Here is a 20,607-nt window from a genome sequence, read left to right as displayed (position 1 = left end):
GCCATAAAGCCAGAAAAGCTAGATATAGCCTTAAAGAAGCTAAAATGTCAGCACTTTTCTTACCGATAGATGCCGCTGCTATCAAACTGTCTGGCAACTCTGCGGCGATTTTAGACCAGTTTCTGTTTTGATTGGATTTTGAATTTTATGCAATGGTCACCGTGGATGTGGAGTACTGGTAGGTAGATGCCCATCCCCATGAGCTGCTGCTGACCACTCCTGGACTCAATCCCTTGCAGCGGCGTGTGCAACTTCAAGCTGCAGTGCCATTTGCTGCGCCAATTCCTCTTGGAGACGGCCGGCCCCGGTGTGGAGGTCAACTGTCGTCAGGGCAGACGCGGCTCCTTTGAGGTGACGATCGACAAGCAGTTGGTGCACTCGAAGCTGGCCACCCTGGCCTTTCCCGACCACCAGAGCGTGCTCCAGCAGGTGCGTCGGGCGGAGAGCGGTGCGCCCGTGGAGGCGGTCCAGGCGGCTCCCATCAAAGATTGCGCTCTAATGTGATTCGAATACAGAAGGAGTGTGCATAGATTTATTCCTAGATTAAAAAAAAACAAAAAAGAATAGTGTGCATCTGTAGAGCATGGGATCAGCGACGGTAGCGATAGCGCTTGAAGTGGAACCACAGCTGGAAGATGTTGTTGTGGAACTGGCAGCGGAATCCCCGCTTGTAGCTAAACTCCCACTCCCGGTTGACTATCTTGAACGCAATATCCTCGTACGGCGGTCCCGTGTGGAAGCGCAGCACCGCAAAGTCCCCATTGTCCGCACAGGGTGTGAGGAAGTACTGCGGCGTCTGTGACTTGTCCATCAGGTCCGGATAGAAGATGTTGAATTTGTAGCCCTGGACGATCTTCGGCGGCGGATTGTCCATGTCGTAGTGCGTCTGGTTGTACTTGTTCCACTCGAAGCCCGTGTGGACGCGATTGAAGTAGCGCGGCTTGCGCGGCCGATACTTGTCCGTCGCCAGCTGGGGCACGGCATCCAGGGTGGTCTCCACGCTGAACTCGGCCTCGTCGCCCTGCATCCCCTGGCGCGCCTCGTTCCGCATGCGCTGCTCCTGCGCGGACAGCTGCTGCTGCTTGCCCGAGGACGATGCATCCACGCGCTCGGGACAGACGATTAGCATACGCTGTCGATGGATCCGGCTCTCGTCGTCGCTCTCCTCGTACATGGCGCCATCGTCATTCTCGTCTCGGTCGCCGGCATGTATCCGACGGCCGGTAAAGTCATCCTCCCTGATGTACGGCGGACTGTAGTTGCCGGCCTGGTAGAGGCGGGCGGCATTGAGCAACTCCCTCAGCGGTCTATCGCCTTCGTCGTCATCGTCCTCATCTTCTCCAGCGGAGAGGGAACGCTGCTCCTCGGCAGCTGCCGCCGCCTCATCCGCCGCTGGTTCGGCGGCAGCTTCCTCCTCCGTCTCGGGGGCCTGCTGCCTTGACTCCTCCTTTACTGCAGAGGATTGATCCTCGCCGACACCAGCTGTCAGTTCGTCCTCATTCTCCCGCTTGAGGAGCAGCAGCTTCTCGCGCAACAGGGCCTGATGACGATCGCGGAGACGGGCCCGAGCCATGTGCGCCTTTAGCTGGGAGAGCAGGCTCTCCCAATAGCTGATGTCGACGCCGTCGGCACGGCTGTTGATCTTGGCCTCGATGCGCTCACGCATCTCCTCCAGCTGCTTGGCGTTCTTGCCGCGAAAGATGTCCGCCACGTCCTTGACGACACTCTGATGGATGCCGTCGCGTCGCTGGTTGAGCGCACTGGCGTCCGAGTGGAGCTTTTGCTGCTTCTGCAGCTCGTCCTGGACAATGGTGACCATGTCGTTCCAGAAATCGATATGCTTGCCCTGCTCCAGCTCCTCGTACACCTTGATGTCCACCAGCAGATCCTCCAGCTCCTCCATGGGCAGGCCGTGGAGCAGCATATACGGCTCGTGCATTTGCATCTCGAGCGACTCCTCGAGCGGGGCGTTGCCAGCGGCAACATACTGGGCCAGCAGATCGATGGGTTTCGCCCGTCCGTCACGGATCCGTATCTCGCTGCGTAGGCGCGCCTGCTCCAGATGGAACTGATCCTCCTGGCGCTGCCACTCGCGGAACTGGACCGCTTCCTTGGCCCGCTGCTGCTGCATCGCATCGTCCTCGCGCACCTGCCGCTCCAGCTCACGCTCCTGCCGGCGCTTCTTCACCTTTTCCAGCTCCCGGCGGTTCTCCATTTGCTTTTGCAGCGACAGTACCTCCACCGTTTTGGTGGATAGATTCGAGAGACCCTCGACCTGAAGCTTCTTGCCCCAGTGGAAGGTCGAGGTTAGGTTGGAGTCCCCGAAGGGATTATCCTCGTTGGAGTACGTCTGGTATTCGTTGTCCCAGCCCATGCGCTCGCGGCGACGATGCTCTTTGGCCTGCTTCTCCTGCAGGCGGCGTGCGCGCTTCTCTTCGGGTGTCTCCTGGGCCTTCAGCTCCTCCTTGCGGGCCTGACGCTCTTCCTGATCGCGCAGGCGGCGCGCCTCGAGCGTTTGCAGCAGCTTCACGGAACTCATGGCCAATGGCGATTTCGATTGGGTTGGTGGCGTTAAGGAGCGTCGCTTTTTGCTGCTCTTGTGGCTGCTTTTCTCACTGTGCCCACTATCCTTCTCCCGACGCCGCTCACGCTCCTGCCTGTCTTTGTCCCTTTCTCTGTCGCGCGTTGTGTCGTGGTCGCGTTTACGTTCCCGCTCTCTATCCTTCTCACGATGCCTGTCCCGACTGCTTTTGTGCTCGGGACTCCTGCTTTTTCTATCCCGACTCCGTCGCCGGGATTTGGTGTCATCTCTGGGCATATTTTTTGGAATTTTTCACGAAATAACGAAATAAAAACAAATTTAATCACAGCCTCAGTGTGACCGTGGTGATCATTAAAATATACGGTCTTACCCTTAGAAATGTACCAAAATATACCGTCCCATTATCAAAATATATCGATGAAAAAAAAAGGAATTTAGCCGACTTAACCCCTATTTATTTATACTGTTTGCAAACCAAAAAACTTTCACCTTAACTCCGCCAAAATTGTACAAGTTTCATAATTTTGTGGAGTGTATTTGAATACCCACGAAGGGCAAATAATTATAATATGCCTATCGATGGTAAGCGGCTGATTGTAATCGATGTTTCGACCAATAACTAAGTAGAAGAGTGCCATCGATAGTGCGAAATCGTAGACAGGGTGACCGTTTACGGTATTTTTGATACTTTTCGGTATTTTTTGGGTTCAAAATGAGCCGACGGTATATTTTATCGATAAGTCCGCGGTCACACAAATTGTAGAGAAAACACCGATTCGTGAATACTCTTTAAACTTGAAATGTTAAATTAAAAAGTGTAATAAATACATAGGAAAAGGCAAATGCAATGAAAAACAACGAAAATCATAGAGTTTATAGTAGAATAGACCATGCCTGCAATAGGAAAATTCAGAAAACCTAGGCTTGCCAACGACTTGAGGCCCATAGCCAAATGTATGCGAAACGAAGGGTATCTTCGAATTTAATTGCGGCAATTTTTGCAAATATAAATAATGGTCTTGGTTGTCGCGCCAACAAACAGTCCAGTCCCGAACATGTCGTCATATCAATCAGAATTCAACGCCGACGAGCAGGCGGCCATCGACAAAGAATTTACTAGACTTGCCAGTGAGTGCGGTGCGACGCGAAGGGCGCCATGGTGAAATAACCCTCTATCGAAAGATAAGAATCTAATAGTGGCTGTTTTTCCGATTGTTTAGACAACAAGAGCATTTATCTGGATCATGCGGGCACCACCTTGTACGCGGAGAGTCAAGTGACGGCCGCCGCAGAGCAGCTGCAACGCGATGTGATCTGCAATCCGCACACGTGCCGCGTCACCGGCGACTATGTGGATCAGGTGCGCTTCAAGTAAGTGGAGCGGAACGATCTGCGTGTCGGTGCGTCTCGATATTAAATTTGTGTTTTATTTCAGAGTGCTGGAGTTCTTCAACACGAAAGAGGATGATTATCATGTGATATTCACGGCCAATGCAACGGCCGCCTTGTCTCTGGTGGCGGAGAACTTCGACTTTGGCCGGCAGGGCAACTTCCACTATTGCCAGGAGAACCACACCTCAGTGCTGGGCATGCGCGAGAGGGTGCAGGCCAGAGCCATGTACATGCTCAAGGAGGAGGAGATCACTGGCATGGCCTCGGTGCCATCAGCAGCCAATGGAGTTAATGGCTCTTCTCCTGGTGACAACTCCCTGGTGACGTTCTCGGCCCAGTGCAATTTCAGTGGCTACAAGATCCCCCTCGCGGCCATCGCTGGCATACAGAAACAGGGTCTGGCCCACGGTCTGGGCAAAAGGGTGTCGGGAGAGGCACCACAGACAACAGACAACAACAACTACTATGTGTGCCTGGATGCCGCCTCCTTTGTGGCCACCAATCCCTTGGATCTGCAGCGCTATCGTCCCGACTATGTGTGCATTAGCTTCTACAAGATCTTTGGGTATCCCACGGGAGTGGGTGCCCTGCTGGTGAGTCGTCGCGGTGCCGAGGCCTTTCGCAAGAAGCGCATCTTCTTTGGCGGGGGCACCATCAACTACGCCTATCCCCATGCGATGGACCATCAGCTGCGTGAGGTCTTCCACCAGCGGTACGAGGACGGTACACTGCCCTTCCTCTCGATTGTGGGACTCCTCGAGGGCTTTCGCACACTGGAACGCCTGGTGCCGAGAAGGAGTGACGTGGCCACTATGGAGCGTATATCGCGGCATGTCCATGGCCTGGCCCAGTACCTAGAAAAGCAGCTTCGCCAGCTGAAGTATCCCAATGGCCAGCCTCTGATCGAGCTGTATAACAGGGTGGGGTATGAGGAGCGCCACCGCCAGGGCGGCATTGTGGCCTTCAATGTACGTACGGACGCTGGTCCCTTTGTGGGCTTCGGTGAGATCGCCTGCGTCGCGGCCCTGCAGGGTATCCTCCTGCGCACCGGCTGCTTCTGCAACATCGGTGCCTGTCAGCGTTACCTCGGGCTGGATGAGACCATGATGGATGCCATTTACAAGCGAGCCGGCCGCATTTGTGGCGACTACTATGATTTGATCGATGGCCAACCCACGGGCGCCGTCCGCGTCTCCTTTGGCTACATGACCCGGCGCCAGGATGTGGACGAGCTGCTCAAAATGCTGCAGCTCAGCTACCTGGCCACCAAACCACAGCAGCGGCTGCAGCTCATCGAGGAGCAGGCGGGCGAGCTACCCAAGGCCCTAAAGGAGCGGGCCCAGCGCCTGCGGCCGCAGCTCCTACAGCTGGCCATTTATCCGGTCAAGTCGTGTGCAGCGTTCAAGATCGAGGAGGGTGGCGCTGGCGCTGGCCGCACCTGGCCACTGACGGCTCAGGGCCTGCAGTATGACAGGGAGTGGATGATTGTGGACATGAATGGCATGGCCGTCACCCAGAAGCGCTGCTCCGAACTCTGCCTGATCAGACCCCTCATACGGGATGACCAATTGGTGCTGCACTTTGGCGACTCGCCCGCCGGTGTCTCGCTGCCGCTGTCTCTGGCGGACCAAGCTGAGAATTCTTCGAGATGCCGCAGCAAAGTGTGCCGCCAGCCGGTCGAAGGTCTGGACTGCGGCGATGAGGTGGCCCTGTGGCTGAGCCAGCATCTCGGACTGGAGGGGCTCCGTTTGCTGCGTCAATCCTCGCAGAGGAGCACCCCCAACGGTGTGCGGCAGCAGCAGAAGCTCAGTCTGGTCAACCAGGCGCAGTTCCTGCTGGTCAATCGCTCCTCTGTTCGTTCCCTGCAGTTCGAAGAGTCTCTGGACGAGACCGTGGATCGTTTTCGGGCCAACATCATCATCGACACGGGCTCGGCCTTCGAGGAGCTGTCCTACAAACAGCTGACCATCGGCCAGGTGCAGTTCCAGGTGGAGGGGCCCTGCCAGCGTTGCGACATGATCTGCATTAACCAGCGCACGGGCGAACGCTCGCCGGAGACACTCACCACCATCTCCCGCCTGCAGAGCGGCAAGATGCGTTTCGGTATCTACATCTCAAGGATCTCCACAGAGAACAACAAGGAGCAACAGCATCTCACCTGCGGCGATGTCGTTGTGGTCACCTAGACACAGCCACCCACAGCCCTGCATTCCGTGAGTTCCATGTGGAGGGAGGGAGATCCAGTGTACCGTCCTTATGCGATTAAGTTCTAATTATCTTTAAGTATTCAATGGAATATTCATACCAAGACACTCCTGATCTGGCTTTCTGATCATTATCATTATTACGTACAATCATACGTATTTATTTATGTGCTATATATGGCCATTAACATGGAAATGAAAACACATTTCCATCAAATTCTATCCCAATATATTCAGAATTGATCATTAGCTTTGATCTTTCAACCGTTCAATAAAGTCATAGTTCATTTTTTGCTTAGTCATTATTATTTGTATTATTTTCGGCGGTTGTTATCCAGTTTAAATAAAGGCGGTTTAAGTGGGCTCGTTTTTTCACCGGTATTTTTACGGTATATTTTGAAAGTGAGACGATAATTGCTCTCTCCTGCGACGAAAAAATGAGTTGTAATTTTGAATGGACTATTAAAAAGGGTACACACAACAAGCAAGAACAGCCAAGACGAATTGCAAGGTTCGTACGAACCCTCACCTCTCGTGCGAGGACAACAGACCTTGCAGACAAAATCGGATTTTTGACTACAAGGTATATTGGGCAAATGGGGTGGATTTCCCCTTGTATGCGTTGCATTTTCTGAGCTGTGTTGGCCATTGTCCATACCTTCTAGTATGTAGCAAAATTTGGGCGGAATTTAGCAGGAGCAGCAGCGAGCGCGCACACACACAGAGCCCCCAGCACTGCACAGTGGGCGAAGAGAGCGAACGAGTGCGCCAGCAGCGAGTGCCCAAGAAAGTATGCCACAAAAGGCACAAGCATAAAAATGCACACCACATCCACTGCAGAAGAGAAGAAAATGTGAACAAAAAATACAATTTTTAATCAAAATATTCATGTGTATGTACGTATGCAGTGGTTTCGCACATATGTGTGGATTTTCAACTACAAAAGCAGCAGGAGCTGAAGGAGAAGTGGGGCAGCAGCAGCATCAACAGACAAGATCCACACACACACATACAGCAGCAGCAGCAGCAGTTGTTGTTTTTTTTATATAAGTGAACGTGAGTGTGTGCGGCTGTGCTTGTCTGTGTGTGTGTGTGTAAGCGTCGTAGTAAAAAATAGTGGAATGCAACAATTACAACAAAAAGCAGCGGAGGCAGCGCCAAATACAACGAAAATATAGGAAACATTTTTTGATACAAATTTTTTGCTAAAATAAATCCAAAGGCTAAAGCGAAAATCATAAGCAGCTGGCAGCAATAACAAATGCCCAAAACCCAACAGAAAGAGAGCGACAGAGACACACTGTGAGCGGAGCGCAGAGCAAGAGAGTCGGAAGCATAAACAACAAAACGAAACCGAAACCAAAAATATTTGCCCAAAGAATTAAGCCACATAAGAAGGACGCGAACACGACACGAGCGAAAGAAGAGAGAGAGAGAGAGAGCGGCGCAAAAGGCAACAGCCACAAGAGCAAAAGCAACGGACAGAGCAACAAAAGGGAAGAAGCAGCAGCTGGGAGCAAAAAGGAGAATCGCAAAAGCAAGGCGCTTCATCTTCATCCACCAACACCACCCGACCGCGTGCCGTGCGTACGCCCCCATCCATCGACACACAGGAACATCAGCAAAATGAACATGTTACAGAGTTTTAGCGGCGGCGCTGCCAGCACCACAGGCGATGCCACCAGCGGTAAGTGTGAGAGAGAAACTTTTACCTTCTGTGAAAGCCCTAGAACCTAAGCCAGGACCCCTGTCCTCGCCCTTCTCACTGGCACCGTAGGACCTACTCAACTCATTTCACTCGCAGCATATTCCAGCAGCAGCAGCAGCAGCAAACAAAAAATCCAATTACATATACATACACACACGCACAGCGTATCCATTGTATGTGTGTGGTGTGTTTTTGTTGTTGTTTCGGGTGTCGCGTCGCTGCTGCGTAGTAAGCGTCGCTGCTGCCGAAGAAGAAGGTGCGAAAGTGAAATGATTTGGCGTCGTTCCGCCAGAAGGAAAGAAAGAAGAGAAAACGCAAACCGAAAATATTGCGCCACAGTGGACACTGACTAAGGGGAATTGGGAATATAATTTGATTATTCTTGCGGATTATAATTCGATTATATTGGAATTGATTGTATCAGCAGCTGACCGAATTTGACATTTACTTAACTGTATGCCATCCGTAATTACGAGTATTTAATCAATAGCCATGCAGGATTTTCTATGTAAATAAGTTCGACTTATAGACTTGGATGTAATGTGCTCCCTAAACGCAGCCACCAGTTTTAGTTCGAAATATAGAATATTTCAAAAACAGACGTTCGAGTAATGGAAGTTTAACTGATTATACTATGCTTCATATTGCATCTGCTTTATACAGTCAGATATACAAGACATTATGGTCAAAAAATATAGGCTTCTTACTTGCACAATCAGTGAAATTGTTTCATTGAAAGAGCTTGATATACAGCCATGCTTCGGTATAAATTCGGCAAAAGTCGTACAAAATCTTTGTGCTCCGGCTTTCGCAACTTTTTCCTATTGATAGTATTTCGCGTTTTTTCACTTGAGAACAAAATCTGTTTTGCTTTTGGAAATTGAAATATTTTAATTAAATATGCCTTCGTTTTGGCAGTCGCATCATATGAAAATCAAAGAAGATCGATATTTGATCTGTCACAATCTTACTATTTGCGAAAACCGAAGCACACACTTTGCGATTCGGCTTATAATGAAATTAATAATAATTTTCTGCTTCTTTTTATATTCATTGTATCAATATTTGCCACGATTTCTTAGTAAGATCTAGAAAGTACAGTTTCCATCCACAAGTATAGGAAAAGCAAGACAATGTCGAATTTCAAGGATAAATCATGTATGTAAAAAGTTAAATTAGACCACAATGGAAATACAGGGAAAACAAACAAAATAAAAGCCGTTCCAAAGAACATTTAATTGAAATAAGCTTTAAAATATTGTTGCCCAATTCGGGCTGAGACCCTGCTGAAATGTTATCGAATAGATCTCCTTCAGGCCCTAGATATGTATGTCTGTATGTTGCTGAATTATCCCTCGAGGGGAGTGCCCTTAATGTTAACGATTTGTGAGCGTGAGCACGTCTCTGTACCTCAGTAAAAGGAGCAGATGGAGGAAGGTTCATTCTAAAGCAGGCTCCATTTTTGTTTGTTTATTTGAAAAGCTGTTTACAAATTGGCTCTCAAGTTCTTTTGCCAGCCAGAGAATTGCTCGCTTGTTGCCCGTACAGAGAGCTTCACTGTAAATACATATATTGAAAGTTCAGGCCAGCGAAAATGTTTTTTGTATTTTTTTTTTTGTAATTGCTCGACTAAACTGTTGAGGAGGGTCGGGGGTAGACGGTGGATGGTTGGGGGTGCGATGTGTGAGTACATAAGAGACCGACCATCAGCTATAGCATACTTCTCGGGGTATATAGGGATACATTCCAGTAGATATGTATATTGTATGTGGAATGGAATAACAAACGGAGAGCAGACACATACCTATGTATATATATACGTACGAGAGTTTAGCATTGTGTTTGTGTGGGTGGAGGATTGCAGAAATTAATCAAAATAAAATACGAGAATGTCGACTGACGACTGTCGTTGGTTTTGTCGGTTGACAGGTGGTCCCCGCAGCAGGTTGCAGTCTCTCTATCTATCTATCCATCTATCTCTGGCTGTGCACCTGTGCGGCTTTGATGTGAAATTGAAATCTGCTCTAATTGCCATCGATTTTGGTTGCAATTTCCCCCCATTTCTCCTTAATTAAATGGCGCAATAAAGACCATGAAAAATGCTAAAGTTCAGGGCCAAACAAGCGTCATTTTCGCATTAATCTTCAATGTCTATGGCCGTGGCCGTGGCTTTGATTTTATTCTAACGGAGAACTTTTGCTTGTATTTTTAATGAGAAAAACGTGAACGTGGACGTGAAGAGAGGCTAATTATCGGCTTTTAATGTCAAACGGCGACAGGTAATTGCATTATAGACGCAACCGTACGTATACTTGATGGCATTACGCTCGGTTAGCCGCCGCCACGCACCCACTTCCTGTCTCTCGACTTCTGACGGGGGAGCCCCGCATTTGAAACTCATCAAATTGCCTGGTAATTAAGTAATCAGAGAAGCCCTAGGAGGCACGATGTCTCGATGTCCATCCATGTCCGTATCATGGCCACGGCTAGACCTCTACCAAGGCCATAGTTTATTCAATTAGATATCAGTAACAGGCAGTAGGAAACTGGGCTTTGGCTCTTCCCACACCTGCATTTGAAAGTAAATCAGTATTGGGTGAATCACTGTTTTACCTAAATGTACAGTCATGTGCAAAGTAGTGACAAGACTTGGGTATGCTTCAGCAAAAGCTTTAGCAAATTAAATAAAATATATTCATATTAAAGCCATGGCTGATATTTTCTCTGGGTGCAGAGCTTGTTGTGGGAGGACACGACTCTTCTGTACCTCCTGTTGCACTCTCCAATTAGTTGATTTCTTTCTACTTAATCTGATTAGCGGTAGAGACTTTTGTGGTTCTCCGTCTGTGCCGGATGCCTGCTGCCTGGTGCCTGCCATTCCTGTGGCTGTTCTTGCTTGCAGCTTGGGCTTTGGGGTGGAGAGAGCCATGTGTGTATATACATAATACACGAGCACACGAGGAGCCAACACGTGTGTACGAGTATGCGTGTGCGTCCTTTGTTGGGTAACAAACATATGTTTGGTCCCCGCTTCCACTTACAATATGGTTGGGTGGTTCCTTTTCCTTTTCACGGTGTGTGTGTGTGTAAGGTAGAGCTTTCTCCCTGTAACTGGGAGCAAATTAAAGGAAACAGCAAAATGCATGCGCCATCCCTTTCTGATTACAGCCCAGAGTGTGCCACACGGGGCAGGCAGCACTGGCATCGTCTTTCAGCCGTGCTACTGCTGTTGCTGTTGCCGTTGCCGTTTGCCGCCGTCTCATTTGCGCCTGCTCTTCTTGCCGGTTTGTCGTTTCGTTTCGTTTCGTTTCGTTTTAGCCCTGTCATCAGCTGTTTTATGTTGTTCAGGGTCAAGTGTGTGGCCTTTGCCTCTCGCACACTCATTCACTCTCTCTCTCTCTCTAGCAGGTGTTGTGTGCCACTCTCTCTCTCTATCTCTTTGTGTATGTGTGTGTTTGTGCTCTCTCCCCCACTCTGCGTGGCATGGCTTTGCTCCCCTCGCAACGGGGAGTGGCGTCGGGCGGGTAGGGCCGGGAGTCCTGTGGTACAAAGTGTAAGGTTATAATTCAAGGAAGTTTTTTAGCATCGCCACCGCCAGTCAAGGTTACTATATCTATTGGTGGTGCGGTGGTGGGGTGGTGGGGTGGTGGGGTGGTGGGGTATTGAGTATTGGGGTGGGTCTCGACTCTCGATTGTTGTTTATTGAAATGCTTTCCCACTTAAGGACGAACGGGGGCGGCAATTGCAAATTGCAAAAGAAATGAGAAAATGAGAATAAACAACTTAGGACCAATGTCGATTTATGTACTTTCTGCTCTCACTGTCTCTCTCCCTCCGTCCTGTCTGTCCCTCTGTCCTGTCTGTTGTGTCTGTTGCGGCACTTAAAATAATATTATCTTTTGTGTACATTTTTGTTTGGTGGCTGTTAAAGCTGCAACGTTGCCGCTTTTCACACAGAGCGAGACGGAGAAGAGACTGAGATTGTCTCTGTTGTCAGCGCTGTTGCAATTTTGTCAGCCCCATCGCCTCCACCTCCTCCTCCACCTCCCACTCCTCCTCCTCCGATGTAAAAGTTTTGCTCCCTTATCGATTTTCGGGAGTTGTTTTTGTTGTTTTCTCTGAGTGTGTGTGTGTGTGTGTTTGGGGGCTGTCCTGCCGGGCATTGCCGGGCCATGTCACGTAGCTGCGTAAATCCTTTATTTCCATTCTAATTAGAAGCGCGCGCCTCTCCTTGGAGTTGTGGCGCTCTCTGGCCCCCAGCTCCTGGCTTTGCTTATATCCTATTAGCATATTTTGTATATGGACCAATACAGGGTATAACCCATACATACATACTATTGTACATACACAGTATACCGTATACAGTGTGTTTGGAAACTGTAAGACCATGAGTTGCTTCCCAATTTGATTGCTTTCCTCCATGTCGACAATTTGTACATCGAATCGAATCGAAAACTTCGTCAACGATGCAGAGATTTTATCCGATTCAAGATACAATCCGTTTATATTCTATAACACAACCATAATAGGGCTTGGAAGTGGTTTTTGTGACAAAATAGCTTGGGAAAAACTCATAAAATATGTGTCGCGCAACATGCGGCAGCGCCCTTCGGTCTGCTAACCATTTTCTGCTCCCATATTAGCATAGTTCAGGCTAGATCTAGCATTTTTGGCTTGATATATCTTGAGGTACAGTCAGTAACGACACAAACAAGACATCGTATGGAAGGTGATTCTCTTTTAAGCCAATTTTTATTAAAAAATAACGATTTTTGGGGTATATTGAAAGTACTAAGTATGAGGATGATGATCTATGCCTCTGTAGGCCTGGATGATTTATTTTTTTTATCATAGTATATATTTGTATCTCAAGCTAAATCCACTTAAAAATTTTAATTTTGTCGTATAGTGTTATTTTTTAAAACATTGTAGTTCTGTTTAAAATTTTATGCTGATGAAATTGCGATTTTCCATGGTAATATTTCCATGAATATAATTAATAGATTTTTTAGAGATTATAACGCAGAATATTAAGACAGACTGCGTGATTCTTGATGCCGTTTAGATACTTTTAAACACCGAATATACTGGTATATTTATCTGATATTTCTCTGATAATCTGAATAATGAGAAGGGTATACTTCCCTTTGTCTCACTCTTGCTTAAATCTTGCGATGGGAAAGCTTTTTGTTTTGTTATTCCAAAGAAACTTATTTTGATAATTGAATGCAAGCGAATATGCCGCCCTTTTTCAGGTTATTTTATTCGCCTTGTAATTCAGAAAAGAACTTATTTATGAATTTTGTTTAAAACACAAAAGTTTGTTTAAAAATAAATCTTAGGAATTCAATAAACTTTATAAAATGAGGTGAACTTCTTAACAATTATCTTCTATATTTAAGAATATTTATGTTCCGACTATCGAGCAATAGGACACTTGTAAATAATTTAATAATTTTTTAAATATTTTTTTAGTTTTTTTTGTTATATTATTTTTTACTTTTTCAATATTTATGTATATTATTTATTTAATTATTTATATATATTTGTATTTACGTATTATTATTTAGTATTTAATTATGTATTTATTTACATTATTTATTCTATTTTCTTGGAATTAATAAACTAATTTTGAATTTTAATTTAATTGAACCAATAAAGTGATTTATTTTTTGCTTTCCTAATATTTTTCTCTTTTGAATAAATTAATTTATTTTTATTTTGTTTTCGAAATTTGTGTTTTTAATTCTTTAAATCCTTTCTCCCCCTTTTTCAATGTTTAATCGTTTGGGATTATGATGCAGTCATCAGATATGTGTCTCAGACAGTTGTCAGCTGCCTGTTACCTGCAATTACACGTGGGCTGATGAGCGTGCATCAAAACGTGACACTCGTGAGTCTTCTGTTGTGCGTTATGCATGCGTTCTTATGGCAACGAAGCGCACTGTACGACACACAGGCCATCACATGCATACACACAGAAGTGCGTATCGCTTTCGTATCGTACATAAGTATTTATGTAAGCATGAGGCAAGAGGCTACAAGGCATGCGACTATGAGGCATGAGGCATGAGCCTATGAGGCTTTAAGAGGCAGAGGGACGACGGATTTGTGCACAGGAGCAAACAGAACCAAAATTGACAGCGATGACAAAATGATTGACGTCGGTCTGGGGCTCCGAAACGAAACGAAACGAAACGGAATGATGGGGCGAGAGGTGAGGAGAGGAGTCCACGTGGGTCTCGGGGCATGTGCAATCAATCAAAGCATATTTATGGGAGGGGCGATCCCTAATAGGGATTGGGGTGTCATTAGCCGACAAGAAAGACAGAGGACCAGGGCAACAAATTACGCTTGAGTCGCATTAATTTCCGATTTCCATCCCCCATCCACCGCCGCACAGCCGAGACCGAGCTCAAGGAGCGGCTGATAGCCAGCGTCAAGAAGGAGGTGAAGCAACTGATGGAGGAGGCGGTGACCAAGAAGTACGTCCACGAGGAGAGCAGCTCGGTGACGTCGCTCTGCGGCGCGGTGGAGGCCTGCCTCAGCCATGGGCTGCGCCGTCGGGCCCTCGGGCTGTTCAAGACCTCCTCGACAACAGCCCTCATCCAGAAGATAGCCAAAATCTGTCCGGAGGCGGACTACGTGAGCCGGCGCCTGCTCGAGCTGGAGCTGGCCCACGAGAGCAGCGCGGTGAGCGGCAAGCGTTCGTCCTCCAGCAGCGACAGCATCATCAAGCCCAAGCTGATCAGCAAGCAAACGGGCAGCAGTTGCAGCAGCAGCTCCGTGACCACCATCAATACGGTCTCCAATGGGGCAGGCGGCGGCGGCGGTGTCCTGGGAGGCGCCGGGACACCGTTGGGCAAGTACCTGTGGATACGGCTGGCGCTGTACGAGAAGCGGCTGGCCAAGATCATCGAGCATCTGGTGGGCAATGCCAGCAACTACTATGATCGCGAGGCGCTGGTCGCCGACGCCGATTATGGATCCATTCTCAGCTCCTTGCTGGTGGGGCCCTGTGCCCTGGAGTTTACGCGGGCCAAGACAGCCGACCACTATTGGTCCGATCCGCATGCCGATGAGCTGGTAAGTGACTCCGCGCGTCCTCTACAGCTGGATCTGATCACCTTTTCTGCTTCTCTTTTGTGTGTTTTCAGGTGCAGCGGCATCGGATAAGCTCGGGCAACCGCACGCCACCCACCTGCCATCGGCCGATCATTAACTTTAAGAGGAGCCTGCACACCAGCTCGGAGGACACGAGCAGCGGCAGCTTCAAGGCCTGCTCGCCGGCGAGCGTGGCCAAGGACTATGTGGAGTCGCTGCACCAGAATTCGCGGACCACCCTACTCTATGGCAAGAACAATGTACTCGTCCTGCCCAAGGACGTGTCCGAGCCGATGCCCGGCTATCTGAGCCTCCATCAGAGCATCCAGTCGCTGACCATCAAGTGGACACCGAATCAGCTGATGAACGGCTACAACGACGGGGACAACAGCGACAAGAGCTTCTACTGGAGCTATGCCCTCAATATCAACGTGGACGAGATCGTCTACGTGCACTGTCACCAGAATCGTGGCGGGGACACCGGCGGCACCATCATCCTGGTGGGCCAGGACGGGGTGCAGCGTCCGCCGATCCATTTTCCCGAGGGCGGACACCTGCAGGCGTTCCTCAGCTGCCTGGAGACGGGCCTGCTGCCGCACGGACAGCTGGATCCGCCGCTCTGGTCGCAGCGCGGCATTGGCAAGCTGTTCCCCTGGCCGAAGAGCGTGCGCCGGCATATACTGCCCTCCGTTATGGAGGCCTCCTCCAGCGACGAGACGCCCATCGACTATGTCTTTCGCGTGGTCAGCAAGAGCCAGCACGAGGAGTTCTGTAAGAGTCGAGTTCCTGTGCGATTAACTGATCGATCAATCTGTACTCATCCATCCCCCCTCTTCTCTTCCCAGTGGCCACGCATCCCATCCTGGAGCTGGGGCGCTCGAGTCCGCGCCGCAAGCACTTGGGCAGCTGCTCCACCACTGGCAGCAGCGACTGCTCCAGCAAGAGCCTCTCCATCGATCAGAGCAGCAGCGATCCGCCCCTGATCCAGGCCAGTCAGACGGCAAGCATTGAGCTCGTGTGCTCCACCATGCGCCGGCAGATCATCTCGCGCGCTTTCTACGGCTGGCTGGCGTACTGCCGTCATCTATCCACGGTGCGGACCCATCTCTCCGGACTGGTCTATGGCCGCATTATGCCCGATTGTAAGTGCCCGATTCCCCTCTCTTCAAGGGCTTTCCTTTACTGTACAATCTACCCCTCTACTCTTCACAGTGGCTGCCGACGAGGAGGGCCTCACCAGACAGAAGTGGCTGGAGATGCACGTGGATGGCGTTGTCTCTGGCGAACTGGAGCTCTATCGTTTGGTCTATTTTGGCGGCGTACAGCCGGATCTGCGCAAGGAGGTGTGGCCCTATCTGTTGGGCCACTACGCCTTTGGGTCCACCTGCGAGGAGCGTAAGAAACAGGACGAGACCTGCAAGCACTACTACGAGACGACGATGAGCGAGTGGCTGGCCGTGGAGGCGATTGTCCGGCAGCGGGAGAAGGAGAAGACAGCGCTGGCCGTGGCGAAACTTAGTGCGGAACAGGCGCGTCTGGCGGCCAATGCCAATGGGGCTGGCGCTGGAGCTGATGCTGCAGCTGCTGGTCCAAATGCTGCACGGCCAATGACCAATGGCACGCGGGAGCTGGAGCTGGAGCGTGGTCTTGGCGACGATGAGGCGGAGCTGGGCGCAGATGAGGGTGAGAACGACGTGTTTGATGATAACGATTTCTCCGATATCTCCGATCCTGGAGATCTGTCCGATGATCCCGAACTGGCAGCAGAGGCTGAGGAGCAGCCTGAAGAGGAAGGAAACGAGAAATCGGACGAGGAGCTGGACCAGGAGCAGGAGCTGGAGCAGGAGGAAAGCCGACGCATGCCGCAGCTGAGCGAGCAGTTGATGCTGGAGTTCCAGAATCTCGACTGCATGGAGCCACTGCACCTGCAGGAGAACTGCTTCGCCGACTCTGAGGCGGAGGGGGATATGGGTCTCGGGCTGGACGCCGGCGGGAACATCCTGCTGCTGAGCATCAAGAGCTCGCCCTCCACCAGCAGCTACGAGACGGTCGGCAATGAGTTCGTGGACATGGTGGATGTCAAGGAGGAGGAGCCAGAAGAGGAAATGGAGCCAGAGACAGAGCCAGAGACAGAGCCAGAGGTAGAGCCCTGCGGTCTGTTGAGTAAATTCCACAGCGCCGACGATGTACGTCGGGACGGGCAGGGCGAGGAAGCAGAGCATGAGCATGAGGAGGAGCACCCATCCACGTCCGTGATCATCACAGAGGCCGCCTCCCTGGATGCCCTGGATGTGCAGTGCAACGACGACGAGACCACCGAAGACTTCACCTCACGCAAGACCAGCCTCATGTCACCCATGAACGATGACATCACGGTGGTGGCCTCCCTGGATGCCCTGCAGGAGCCAAAGTCCGCCTGCGTCTCCCCGGCCAGCTCCAATGGCGGCGTCTACAGCGTCGAGCTGCTCGAACAGTTCGGCCTCAATCTGCATCGGATCGAGAAGGATGTGCAGAGATGCGATCGCAACTACTGGTACTTTGCCAACGAGAATCTGGACAAGCTGCGCAACGTGATATCCACGTATGTGTGGGAGCATCTGGACGTGGGCTACATGCAGGGCATGTGCGATCTGGTGGCCCCACTGCTGGTCATCTTCGACGACGAGTCCCTCAGCTACAGCTGCTTCTGCAAGCTCATGGAGCGCATGATCGAGAACTTTCCCAGCGGCGGTGCCATGGACATGCACTTTGCCAACATGCGGTAGGATCTGATCTGATCTCCTTGATGCCTTCTTTATGCTTATAATCTCCTCTTAATGGCAGATCCCTCATACAAATCCTCGACTCGGAGATGTATGATCTGATGGACTCGAACGGGGACTACACGCACTTCTACTTCTGCTACCGCTGGTTCCTCTTGGACTTCAAGAGGGAGCTCGTCTACGACGATGTCTTTGCCACTTGGGAGGTGATCTGGGCGGCCAAGCACGTGGCATCTGGAAACTTTGTCCTCTTCCTGGCCCTGGCCCTGCTCGAGACCTATCGCGACATCATCCTCTCCAACAGCATGGACTTTACCGATGTCATCAAGTTCTTCAATGGTATGCGAACACCGACTGCTTTTAGGTTATTCGATTCATATCCGATTCTCTTGCAGAAATGGCCGAACGCCACAATGCCCAATCGATTCTGCAGCTGTCCCGCAGTCTGGTCCTTCAGCTGCAGACCATCATCGAGAACAAGTGAAGAAGGGAGCCGTAATCGTAACCGTAACACGCGTAACCATAACCATAGCCACAACCATAACCGTAGATGTGTCCCCGTATCCGTATTCGTACCCGTACTTGCCGATCAGTATTGAGCATGCGATGTACTAGTAGAGAGCACCATAGATCATAGAATGTTGGATAGAAACTGCGCCTAGACATACCCGCACACGGCATACACATAGTGCATATGATATGTAGTAGATGGCAATTAGCTGAAGCTCTCGAATGAGGTTTTGGGCTCTTTTTTTTGTTGTTATATTTTTATAGAAACGGCTGGGAGTCGCCTAAGATGCGATGCAGAAGTTAATTGAAATTTAGCTTAATTAAGGAAATTGTAGTGACCTGAGATGTGACGTCGAGTAAAGTAGAACAAATATGAGAGGAAAATGAACAACGTAAATGAGAAATAAATACTATTTACTATATACAATATATATGATATACATTAACGATGCTATATATGTACATGTATACAGCCATTCCACATATATAGTAGCAGTTACATATTTATACTTTTTGTATGGGGATGGTCGTCACATGAGCGGCCATCAGGAACCATCCACATATACATATATACACTATATAACATATAACATATAACAAATACCAAATACCATATACATACATTTGCGATGCTGTGCGAAGGTTTTCGGCTTGGGCTTTCGTGGCCCGAGGCTGTGGGCCAATTGTTGTTAATGTTATTTTTTACCAATTTAGCAAATGATTAGATATACACACACACACACACCACACACACACACATGTATATGTGCATATATTAGAGGTCTGCAGAGGGATATTAAGATTCATTCTCTCTCATTTGCATTCGTGCATTCGCCACTTCGTTGAAATCCTTTTTTTCGGAGTCACTCAATGAGTTTGAATGCATTCATTCATATTCATGCAGGCCCCCTACATATATTTAATGATATTCAATTGCAATTGTTCGTTTCTTAGGTTGGATTTTGTTTGGCCTTGTTATTTTTGGTTTTAAGAAAAAAAAACATTTTCAGTTTTAGAAGCTTCGGGTAGATCCTGCGGCTATATCCCATATACAGATCGAACAATTGTAGACCCCACACACACAAACACACACACACACAAAAATGTTATAAAAATGTTGTTAAAGAAAAAAGAAAAAAAAACACAAAAAACGTTGAGTTTGAGTTGATTGCGTTATTGTATTAGAAGAATTAATATACAACAAAAATATGATACATACAATACGAATATATATACATATATTAAACGAGTATTTATACGCAAACATATTATATACATATATACATTATATATACCCTATATATAGAGAGCAAGATGTGTTAAATGTGTTACTGTATTTTGATTTGTTATGTTTTATTTTTCTTGTTGGGTTTCCCAACCAAAGAAACGTTCTCTCTCAGGCAAATGTTGTTTCTTGTGTTTCTTTCGAAAGAAATTCTTTTGTACTATTGCTGCTATGTTTTTTGGTAAGTGCAGGCGCACCAAAACTCCCTCCACTAAAGGGCTAAAGGTTTATCGGTTAAAGGTTTATACATATATATATACAACACATTATACAGATACCATACTATATATACATTGTATGGGACATAGGTAAATGCGAGTAGCACGCTTTTTGTGTATAGAAAACTAAACGATGGAAACGAAAAACTAAAAACCAAAAAAATAACTTAATGTGATTTCTTGTTGCTTCTTTGAATATTGATATTTTTGTAAGCGCTAAAACAGAAACGAAAACAGAAACAGAGAAGAAAAACATACAATATATATATATATAATGAAAGATAAAGATAGAAGATAGCAGGCAAGCGAGAGCGAGAGAGAGAGTGCGTGTGTATGTGAAAAATAAGAGATATATTTTACAGATGAAAGCGACAGGAGACGAGACGAGACGAGAAGGGCCTCTGACCTCTGAACCTCTGAGTCCAAACATCATTTTGGCCACACTTTTGATAAAAATATTCGATGAAGGATCCGCCACGATCCAGACGAAACACGAAATACGAAAGAAATAACTCTCGCTATATAATATTGTATCGTAATCGTAATCGTAATCGTAATCAAAGCTAAGCTACTATATATTTATATATATGCCCCGTCTGTGTAGAGACGATGACACCTATAGAGATGACACCTTTCGAGCATATAGTACATACATACATACAAACAGATATTATGTTACTGTTACATATAGCATTACACATGAATAGTATGACAAAATATCCTATGATATGTTCCACAAACAGAACAGCATCACACAGAACAGAAAAACATAAACAAAACCAAAACTAAACATACGATTAAATGTATAATTTAACAGAAAACAAAACCAAAAAACATAACGATGGAAAATAAAAGCGAATTATGTAAAATGTTTACAACAAA

The 20,607-nt window shown here is 48.1% G+C and overlaps 4 protein-coding genes across 4 annotated transcripts; 3 read left to right on the top strand and 1 right to left on the bottom strand.

The window, feature by feature from the left end:
• Positions 1–54: 54 nt before the first annotated feature.
• On the top strand, positions 55–564 carry LOC4814470 (migration and invasion enhancer 1). The gene is made up of 2 exons (XM_001354996.3): positions 55–178; positions 240–564. The coding sequence occupies exons 1-2, from the start codon at positions 153–155 to the stop codon at positions 502–504; spliced, it is 291 nt and encodes a 96-aa protein (XP_001355032.1). The 5' UTR covers positions 55–152; the 3' UTR covers positions 505–564.
• cactin (cactin, spliceosome C complex subunit) lies at positions 500–2,932 on the bottom strand. The gene has a single exon (XM_002134277.3). It carries the CDS (start codon positions 2,816–2,818, stop codon positions 590–592), a length of 2,229 nt encoding a protein of 742 aa, XP_002134313.2. The 5' UTR covers positions 2,819–2,932; the 3' UTR covers positions 500–589.
• Positions 2,933–3,274: 342 nt separating this feature from the next.
• mal (molybdenum cofactor sulfurase) lies at positions 3,275–6,436 on the top strand. The gene is made up of 3 exons (XM_001354997.4): positions 3,275–3,670; positions 3,763–3,913; positions 3,978–6,436. Exons 1-3 carry the CDS (start codon positions 3,556–3,558, stop codon positions 6,118–6,120), a joined length of 2,409 nt encoding a protein of 802 aa, XP_001355033.4. The 5' UTR covers positions 3,275–3,555; the 3' UTR covers positions 6,121–6,436.
• Positions 6,437–6,728: 292 nt separating this feature from the next.
• Positions 6,729–20,607, top strand: LOC4814807 (small G protein signaling modulator 1). The gene is made up of 7 exons (XM_001354998.4): positions 6,729–7,825; positions 14,250–14,932; positions 15,004–15,721; positions 15,796–16,092; positions 16,163–17,711; positions 17,774–18,051; positions 18,108–20,607. The coding sequence occupies exons 1-7, from the start codon at positions 7,765–7,767 to the stop codon at positions 18,194–18,196; spliced, it is 3,675 nt and encodes a 1,224-aa protein (XP_001355034.3). The 5' UTR covers positions 6,729–7,764; the 3' UTR covers positions 18,197–20,607.

Source organism: Drosophila pseudoobscura, chromosome X, assembly GCF_009870125.1.
Source record: "Drosophila pseudoobscura strain MV-25-SWS-2005 chromosome X, UCI_Dpse_MV25, whole genome shotgun sequence".
NCBI classification, from domain to species: domain Eukaryota; kingdom Metazoa; phylum Arthropoda; class Insecta; order Diptera; family Drosophilidae; genus Drosophila; species Drosophila pseudoobscura.
This window is presented reverse-complemented; position numbering and strand designations above follow the sequence as displayed.